At 38.6% G+C, this 9,984-nt stretch overlaps 1 protein-coding gene and 1 long non-coding RNA gene across 6 annotated transcripts in view; one reads left to right on the top strand and one right to left on the bottom strand.

Annotated features, from left to right (window-relative positions):
- CERT1 (ceramide transporter 1) overlaps positions 1-9,984 on the top strand; it is a 49,901-nt gene that overhangs the window by 19,607 nt on the left and 20,310 nt on the right. For 4 of the 5 annotated variants that reach the window (XM_083465324.1, XM_083465326.1, XM_083465327.1 and 1 more), the window contains exons 3-5: positions 385-501; positions 8,204-8,311; positions 8,566-8,704. In XM_083465324.1, the coding sequence (XP_083321450.1) occupies positions 385-501; positions 8,204-8,311; positions 8,566-8,704 (364 nt within the window). Of the gene's footprint in view, positions 1-14; positions 502-8,203; positions 8,312-8,565; positions 8,705-9,984 lie in introns of all 5 variants that reach the window. The other variant, XM_083465328.1, reaches the window with a different exon arrangement.
- Positions 1,351-9,978, bottom strand: LOC310688777. The gene is made up of 3 exons (XR_014517171.1): positions 8,893-9,978; positions 3,355-3,411; positions 1,351-1,810 (listed from the first exon to the last, which is right to left on the bottom strand). It is a non-coding gene; the product is annotated as an uncharacterized lncRNA (long non-coding RNA).

Below are 9,984 nucleotides of genomic sequence, written 5' to 3'. Positions count from 1 at the left end.
GTTTTGTTTATAAGGGTTAAAGTAGCAAATTATGGAAAAGGCCTTATCTGAGATTGTAGGGAGCCACTGCATGTCACAGTAGTCAGTACAGGGGTAGATAAACTGATGGCCTAATTTGGTATATGGTAGCTTGTTAAAGGACTGCTAAGACTGTCAAAGAAAATGAAGCTGGTGAAATCAGGTTTAACTAGCATGATTTGGGCCCAGTGAATGGTCTGGGAGTATCTGGGGCGGCAGGATTGCCAAAACTAAGCAGGTATGAACTTGGCTGGGAAACAATGAGGTCCGTCCCCCCAAAACATGGCAAATGACAGGGTGCCACAAGTTATCTCCTTTATGTATAATTCTTATTGTTATAATGACCTTCCATTTTTCCTTCCACAGCCCCATGATTTTGATGAGTGCAGATTTGATATTAGCGTGAATGATAGCGTTTGGTATCTACGGGCTCAGGATCCAGATCATAGACAACAATGGATAGATGCAATTGAACAGCACAAGGTATGGTTTCTGTTCCTTAGCACTTAATAATGGTGTGTGGTTATGGATAAGCCTCCAGGGGCTTTGCTTAAACACTTCAGTGACATTTCTATGGCAAAACAGATGCTGATGTCCTCAAGAACTGAAAATCGTATTTAACTATTGTAACCTGTGATATAAGAATGGGTATAATGAGTGAAATGACGATTATGTAAGACTTTGCACTTTACAAATGTAGCAGTAATGAAATGCTTGGTGATACTTGGAATCAATGCGTGGCAATGCAGAAAATAAGCAACATCACTTATATCCAGCAAATAAGAGTTTGAACCATTTTGAGCAAGCTATCATATGCTAATGGTAAAGTTTAAAAATAGATTGTTACAAGGATTAAAGTAGGAAGAACTTGTAGTGGTTGTTAAAAATACAATGGTAAAAGATGCTGTTGGATTGATCTTGAAGATAATGACTGGATGTGATATTAGTTTTCAAAGGTTTTTGAAACTAAAACTGAACTATGATTTGGTTTTTTTGTGTTCTTGTATAGTGGTTAGGCATAAAGATAATGTTCCTAATCAGATTAAAGTCACACGGCTAAAACATTTAATATTCTGATTTGGGTCTGAATATCTGATCTGGTGCTTGTGTGGCAATATAAGCAACCAGCTGTTGATTTTTCAAAGGGTATTATGAAGTTACAGAAGGAGCGAACTTTCCATTAAACATCTTTCCTGGAAAATCAAATGTACTTTTCTTTATTCAGAACATTTATAGGATGCATATTTTGCACTCAAGCCAGTGTTAAATAATATACAATAGAATGGAAACACTAAATACATTCTTTTAAAAGGCTATAAAGTCAACAAAGCCAAAAACTCACATAGCAACATCTAAAAGAGCCTCAGCAACTGAACTTGGAGAAATGGGGGGAAATGCATGTGACCAGGCTGCCTGTGTGGTAGGGATATGCCTGTGGCCCTTCAGATGATGAACTTCAACTCCCATCAACCTCAGTCAACATGATTAATGGTGTTGGATGTTTAAAATCATAGTGTTTTTGGTATCTGATGAAAACAAATAAAGTAATACAATAATCCAGAACTGTGTGTGAAAAAATAATAGAAACAATAATACAATGAGTCTAATCAGAAGTCAAATGTGTTTATTTTGTTTCTCTCTTTTTAAACTCTTCCTTTAACCCTTTTTTCTTTTTCTTTTTTTCTTTTTTTTCTTTTACCCCTTTCCTTTTCTTTTTCTTTTCTTCTATTTCTTTTTTCCCCTCCATACCCTTTTTCTTTGGTCCTTTTCCTTTTGATCTGCTAAGAAAGAGCTAAAGAGATAAAAGTTAAATATGAAACTTGGAGTAAGTTAAAGTGATGTTCTATATCTTGTCAATTATTGTTAAAGATGGGCAATTGTAATGAACTGATGTAGTTACTGTGGTTTTTCTTGTTATTGTTGAATCTTAAATAAATTATATGAAATTTAATAAAATAAAATAAAATGTTGAACAAAATCAGGGTGCAGGGCCAGGAAAATGCAGCAGAGGAGAAAACTCAAAACTGGTCAAGCATTATATCAAAGAATTAAGCATATATGAATTTATGTAGAGAGCCAAAAAACACTACCAAAACAGCTCACACAGCACTAAAATAGCTCCAGTTAAATTAAGGTGGTGAGTTGTTGTAGTCTTTTTGGCACTGTACTTTGCAGTGTGCCCAACTATTCTATAAGCAAAGCTTAAAACAAGTTTTCAGTTATGTTTATAACAGGGAAAGGCACAGGATACCCCGGGCCCAAACACCAGAGATGGGCACCTCCAGCAAGCACACCTGCATTTTCCTGAGGGGGCAAAGTACATATCACACACAAGAATCTCATTGCACTTTTTAAAATAAAAATAAAGTTGCTTTGGAAGTGGGAATATAACACAAGGAAGCAACATAATACAGAGAAGGTAGTCATCCTTGTCTCCATTCTAAACTGCTTCTCTATTCCATGGGCTTTCAAATGAGTATCTGTTCTCTCAAATGGGTGTTTTGAACTCCACATACATTCAATCAAAAATTGAATGTATTAGCTTAACTATCCCATGAGGTTACAGCCCAAAGACTTCTGCCCTAACTGTTTGGTAACTAGTGGGCAAGCGACATTAACCCATTATTATGTGATTGAAGAACTACTTTTTTCTACTGGTGCAGTAGAGAAATTCCTAACTGATGTTGAAATAAATGTATTTTTGCAATTGAGCCCTGTGACATGGACTGAAGTCTTAGCTATGTTGAAGGAGTCAGTCCAGTGAGATACTATCTTTGCCTCTCCTTGGACCTTGGAGTTGAGGCAGATAACTTTCTAGAAATACTGTATTCAGGACTTTGTGTACTTTGCTCTCTCTTATCATTTTTTTAAAAAAGTCAATCCACAAAGCAGCATTTAGTAAATCAAGCAATTTATTTTATTTTATTGGCTGCTTTTCTACTAAGATTCCCCAAAAGGTTTCAAGTAAACTGTGTGTAGACAATGGAGATAGAAAACACAAAGGGCTAATTTCAAACCTATCTGATGTGACTACCCAAAATTAGATTGTTCTGCAAAAAGAAATATAATATATGATATCCTTCATGATTAATCAGATTATACCTTTAGAGCCTTTGACAATACTACTAGGTTGTGTGGCTGGCAATTAGAGTTAATACAGAATCTTCCAAGTGTATCTAGAATTCTAGCAACTCAGAAATGGAGGTGAGCTTCACCACCACTGCTTGGCTAGCGAGCTAGAATTTGGAATATAGCTGAGATTCTGAAAGAATACGTACTTTGGAGAGATAGAAGACAGAGAAAAAATTGAATTAAACATTGATTCCCATTTAGTACCTGTATAAAATCCTGATGCAGCCTGGAAAAATTGATCAATGTAGGAATTTCTTCCTGCTGTAAAACATATCTATTTATACATAATTATATTTAAGTTACATATACCTTTTCTACTTCCACATTTATATATGGATTTAAGGTGATTGTTCTATGTCTGCTTAAAGATAGTCTGTTCTATTTCTTTATACAGTATTGTATTCATGTTTTTAAGATATCTGAAAATGTATGGCTAGAGAGCTCTATGAAACTCTTGTTAAAAAACAAGCAGGCAAGCAAACTTGTTTTCATATGACTATTTCTGTACAGAGCTTAGTAGGAGAGCATATGCAAAAGGTGCCAGTTTTGCTCCCTGTCTGAAATGCTGGAGAAGCATTTCCAGTCTATCTGGCCCAATAGTCTCACTTGGTGTAGGCAGCTGTCTGTATTCCTATTACCTATGCTTATATGGGTCAAAGTCCTATGGAGGGCATAGAAGCCCATTTGCTTCTGACTCTGGGATCTGACACTTTGCTAGGCAGTACAACTTTCAAGACTAAATCTGGGGTAGGCAACTGGTGCCTTCCAGGTTGGAATACAGTTTCCATCAGCCACTGCTTTGGGGCTTTCCATAGGCAGCTGGCTGCTGTCCGAAAGGGGATGCTGGATTTGATGGACTTTTGGTTTGATCCAGCAGAGCTCCTCTTACTATTTGATCCATAGGTAAAGGTACCCCTGCCCGTACGGGCCAGTCGTGTCCGACTCTAGGGTTGTGCGCCCATCTCACTTAAGAGGCCGGGGGCCAGCACTCTCCGGAGACACTTCCGGGTCACGTGGCCAGCGTGACGAAGCTGCTCTGGCGAGCCAGCACCAGCGCAGCACACGGAAACGCCGTTTACCTTCCCGCTATAAAGCGTTACCTATTTATCTACTTGCACTTAGGGGTGCTTTCGAACTGCTAGGTGGGCAGGAGCTGGGACCGAAAGACGGGAGCTCACCCCGTCGCGGGGATTCAAACCGCCGACCATGCAATCGGCAAGCCCTAGGCGCTGAGGTTTTACCCACAGCGCCACCCGCATCCCTGCGATTTGATCCATAGCAATTTTTAAAAGCAAACTTTTATGCAAGCTTTGTTTATGTGTAGAGCAAGCTGAGATTCAGGATGCAGAATTCTGTGCCTGGTGAAAAACTGTATGGTACAGTTGTCACAACACAAATAATGAGGGTGCCCTTATTATATTCCATAAAGAGATGCAATAAATTCAATAGCTAGTGTTTCAGAACAATAGAATTGGCAGGAGGGGTTTAAGCATTATCTTTTACAATGTGTCCAGAACCCTGAGGTCTGCCTTGTATGCAAGTTTTACTCTGAAGTAGCTAGGTCTGAACTCGCTATAAAAATAAAATCTAACCTTGATTTTAATTTAAGAAACCTGAAGCTGTACAGGCTTTTTCAGCTAAAGCCAGACATGTATGAACCTTTAATCATTTAAAATCAGGCTGTTTTGAAAACATTTTTAAATGCGGAGTAACCGGAATGTAATAAAAGCATGATAAAGGTTACTGTTGGACTTTGACCAATAGTAACCTTAAGCAAAGTCTTCATCTTCTTTTTATTGCTTCCATCTAGTGGCCACTATTGTTCATGACATGTCATTCTTCATCATTATTTTCTTCCCAAGATTTTAGTTTGCAATCTGGTGTAGTCACTTCATCTAAATGGAATAGTTATGATTTTCTGTTTCAGTATGAGGAAAGATAATAATAACAGTAATTTTATTATTTATACTCTGCCCATCGGGCTGGGTTGCCCCGGCCACATGAAATTCATGAGTCTCATGTGATTGACGTGGGTGTGTGCTCACATGTAGATATGCATAGTTAGATCATATGTAGGTGAATTGCTTTCCTGAAGCCAATATCTTATTATGAAACCTAAAGACATTTTCCTGATCTATCCATCCAGTTTGCTTAAGAAACTGTTTCTAATCTGGTCTCATAAAGTATTCCTGCAGCCTTGGTATTTGATGATTGTACCAGCCGTATGTCAAAACTCTATCTGAACATGGTCATATGTGAACAACAAAATAAGTTTATTTCAAAGTATTTTCCATGCCTCTTTTGAGAAACCAATTGCCCAGTTTTTGTGGTTATGAAATGAGCTTTTTCTTTACAATTCTTTGAACAGTTTCCATTTACTACCAGCTTCCTCACCCATATGTGTCTCCTCAACATCCCATTGAGATCTGTTTGTGGATTTGTTCTAAGGAGTATGGCTGCTCTTCAGTGCCATCGGTCCCTTCTCAGCCAAGACACCCCCTTGAGCAGTGCCAAAGGATGTCCTCTGTTCAATTCCTGTGTCTTGTCATTTGGGGCAGAACAGTTCCTCCTAATGAACTACCCCTTTATGTTGTCTGACTTTCTGCCGAATTCCCCTTCACCCTCTTGTTCTGAGTTCCATCAGATTCTAGGTGTATGAAATACTATTGGTGAACTTGTGTTTTAAAGCACCTCTCCTTTAAATCATTCAGCAGTGTCTTTGGTGATATGTGTGTGCATTCTGTGAGAATATTCATTGCATAACAGCTTTCACCAGTCTTATTTTCCTATGCCTTCCTGTTTTTATTCTGTTTTCATTCACATATATCTTCCTCTTACCTACTTAAATATATTATTTCACTTTGATGCTGCTTAACTTTCTATCTCCTTTTATAACTTGATTAATAAAGTACAGGTCAAGCAAAATGGTATTTCACATGTAAAGAGTGTTGCGTAGAATTAGTGTCAAGCATCTGTAGTGTTTTATCCTGCTACTTCCCAGTTCCTAGGTGTGGGCTTCTAATTGGAGAAGAATAGCTATTTGTGTGTAGCTGTTATGCAATATGTAGGCCAGGCTAAAAAAAAGTCAGTGGGTGAATACATTAAGCTTCATGAGGGGTTAAAGTAAATTTATCTAAATATGGGAAATCAGGGCGTGGGACCAGTGATGCTTCCTATGAGTCTGTGCTTTTTCTCTCTGAAGCATTACTGACCCACTTAAGGAAATCCCTATCGGGCGATTGAGTCAGCAGTGAAGGTCTGATGTGATTGAATACTTAAGCTATTGTGTTGCTGGATCCTGTTTCACTGATGGTGTGCTTTGCTGCTACTGCCTGCACCAACAGAATATTACACAAGGCTTTAGAATCATGTGGCTTTCCCCTCCTCGACTGTCAACCTATGAAAGAGCTTTCTGAAAGGAATAATGGAGTCTATTCAGAGATGCAAAAAGCTGGTGAAGATGTTGCAGTGTGCTTTGTTAGTTCTGAGTATAGCTTTGAGGCTACACCCATGCATGGAGATTTGACAAAATGGCTTCTGGATGTTCAGCATGGTAATTGGCATTAGGGTTTAATATTGTGCATTGATTGCTACAATAAGAATGAGAAATTCCTTTAATTTCAAGGTAGTGACTGTCAGCTTTTCTGTTGAGTAGACTTTGGCTGCCTCTGTTTTAGCAACGTGGATTATTCATACTTAGGGTGGAAGACGCTTTTATCAACATTTTTCATCTTGATTATAACGAAGTTATTCCTACAGTGAATTACTAATGATCTGCTCTGCAAGACATAAAAAGTTCGGCATTGAACTGCTCCGCCTTAGATGCTGCAGTCATAGAATGGTGGGGCTTTGCATGATGCTTGCTTTGTTTTTCTTCTTATGCTTTTTGCATGTGCCACTAACTTCTACACATATATCTCTATGCACTATTAATAGTCCTTCCTTTTCTGAAGCCACACTGCAATTCCCCCCATATTTAGCTTTATCTTCCCCCTACCCCACCGTGGTAACTAAAAATAATTGTTTTTGTAATAGTCATTAATAGTCTCAAAATATGCAGATGTTGACACTGCATGTTACTCTCTTGTCCTTAGTTGTTGTAGCAGATAAAATTGTACAAGGAGTGCACATATTGTAAGTCTTAAGTACAATTAGCAAAACCTGACTCCAGTGACACACACCTCAGTTGCACATCAAGAATGAAGTACTGCAGTGCTCTCTGCATTGGGTTATCGCTGAAAAGTTTTGGGAAGCTGCATTTGGTTCATAATGCAGCAGCAAGGATGTTATTGGGCACACACCCATGGGATCATGTTACTCTTATCCTACAGTGTCTGCATTAACTTCTAATTTGCTTCTGGACACAAATCAAAGTCAGGGGTGGGAGCATGATTGATGTCCACAAGAGTTAAGGCCTTCTCGGTGACTGTAGCAATACTGTGGCGATACTCTGCCCTGTCTTTGTAAAGCAAATAATCCCTTCTCTGGCTGTCTCTCATGCTGACAAAGACATTTTCATTCTGGCAGGTTCTTCCCTGCTAAACTTCATCTGTGGTAGGCATTTTTATCTGTGAACTCTTTTTTCTTTAAAATGTATTTTACTATTTGTGTATTGAGTATTTTACTGTTTTGGAAGGTCAGGGAGGGTTAATACATGTATGCATACTCTTGACTTCTGGCAAACTCTTAATGACAGTGACTAGTTAAAATCCTGGGGAACCACAAGATACAGGTAGGGAACAGAAGATTTATTAATAGGCTGCTCCAATGAAATACGCTTGCTCTTGTGTTGAATTTACATGAGGTCTTGGCACATCATGCCATATATTGATAATATACTGCATCGCCTCCACTCATCCATCCTCTTCGGCTCTCCTTTTTCTACTGCACCAGATTGAGTCTTGCATGCTTGAAGTTGAAGTAGTATATATTAACTTGGCTGCATTTCTCTAAGCACTATCCTGTTTAAAGAATATCATTTTTGAAAAATCTCTTTAATGGGGATTTGCCTCTTTACATTTCATAATTAATGTATGTGTTCCTCTTTCTTCAGACTGAATCTGGCTATGGATCAGAGACGAGCTTACGGCGCCATGGCTCTATGGTATCCCTTGTGTCTGGAGCGAGTGGGTATTCGGCAACATCGACCTCCTCATTCAAGGTTAGTGACAAAGAACGTAAAGGTCTTACAAATGATTCCTCATCCATACCCCAAGTTGTATGCATCTCCTGTGATAACCTCATAATGATGTATTTTTGCTGTTTTGTCTACTTAACTTTTTACTGATTTTTTTGTTACATTATTGCCTTGTGAACTGCCTTGGTATTTCTTTTGAAATGAAAGTTGATATAGAAAGTAATATCGTAAATAAAAATAAATTAACAGCTGAACGGTTTTAACTTCTGGGTTTTCAGAAGGGCCACAGTTTGCGTGAGAAGCTTGCTGAAATGGAAACCTTCAGAGACATATTGTGTAGACAGGTTGATACGCTACAGAAATACTTTGATGCCTGTGCTGACGCTGTCTCCAAGGATGAACTTCAGAGAGATAAAGGTATTCAGCTTAAGTTAGTTATTTAAACAAAAGGCATCATATTCTAGGGTCTGATAGGAAAGTAACAAGTGTTACAAACTGTCATATTTGTAACTTTTGTTTGAAAAAATTGACAAGTCTTTCAGCTGTCTAGCACAGCAGTGCCCAACCTCCTTCATTAGAGGTAATTGTATACTTGCTTCCCATACACTTTCTTCTGCTCTCTTCAGATCCCCATCTTCTCTTCCTCTTCCCACTAATGCTGTTGATATGTGTGTTTATAATAATTGCTCTTTCACTTTACCAGTCATACATGGGATGCATAGGGTTACCGCAGAGTCATTTGTAGATGGGCATTTATGCTGAGTGCACATACACAATGGACTCGGGTTACTGGTACAGGATGTAAGGCCTTCCTACACTGATGTAATACAAGTTCCCTGTGACTATTCACATTCCATCATAATAGGGTTACATTCAGAAGTAACCCTGCAGTAATATGCTAATACAGTCATAATCACAAAAGCAGAAACTTGTGCATTGCTGCTCTGAAGTGAGACCCTTTGTCGAGCGGGCTTGCTCCAAAGTAGTAGTAGTAGTAGTAGTAGTAGTAGTAGTAATAATTTATTTATTATTTTTACCACACCCAACTGGGTGGGTTTCCCCAGCCACTCTGGGCGGCTTCCAACAAAATATTAAAATACAATAGTCTGTTAAACATTAAAAGCTTCTCTAAACAGGGCTGCCGGTAAGTGTGGATTAGATGCAGCTTTAGTGCTAAAATGTCTCAAGTTGGAAGGAAATGTCACTACTTGCTTTGATGCACATTTTGCTGTACCTGGCCAAATGTTCACTCTGTGTCTTCATATTTCACAGCAAAACTTAATAGAAATGTAGCAATGGGGGTAGCCAAGAGTTCTTTTGTTTCCGTCAAGAATCCAAAGCTACAAAGTTACTTTGAGTGATGTCACAGAGCACATGATGAAATATCACCTCAATTGTTCTGCTGAACAGATGTGTCAGAATAGCCCTCAGCGTGGCTGAACCACCACTACCCCCAGCATTTGGATCCCTGCTAGCCTTAACTTCCTGTTGCTTGTACATGACAAAAAAAAATCATTTATTACCATGTTGCAGTGTACACTGAAATTATACACTGAAATTACACACACGTAAGAGTAGTAGCAGTAGAGTATGTCTCGTTGACTCTCCAGATATGACTGCACTGGCAAATTATTTTTCTACTGCTCTTTCAATTTCCTCCAAGTCCCAGTAGTAATCAATGCTTCTCTTTGTTGTAG

Source organism: Podarcis liolepis (genome assembly GCF_965112155.1).
Source record: "Podarcis liolepis genome assembly, chromosome: 11".
Lineage (NCBI taxonomy): Eukaryota > Metazoa > Chordata > Lepidosauria > Squamata > Lacertidae > Podarcis > Podarcis liolepis.
Note: the sequence above shows the minus strand (reverse complement) of the source record. Positions and strands in the feature narration are given on the sequence as shown.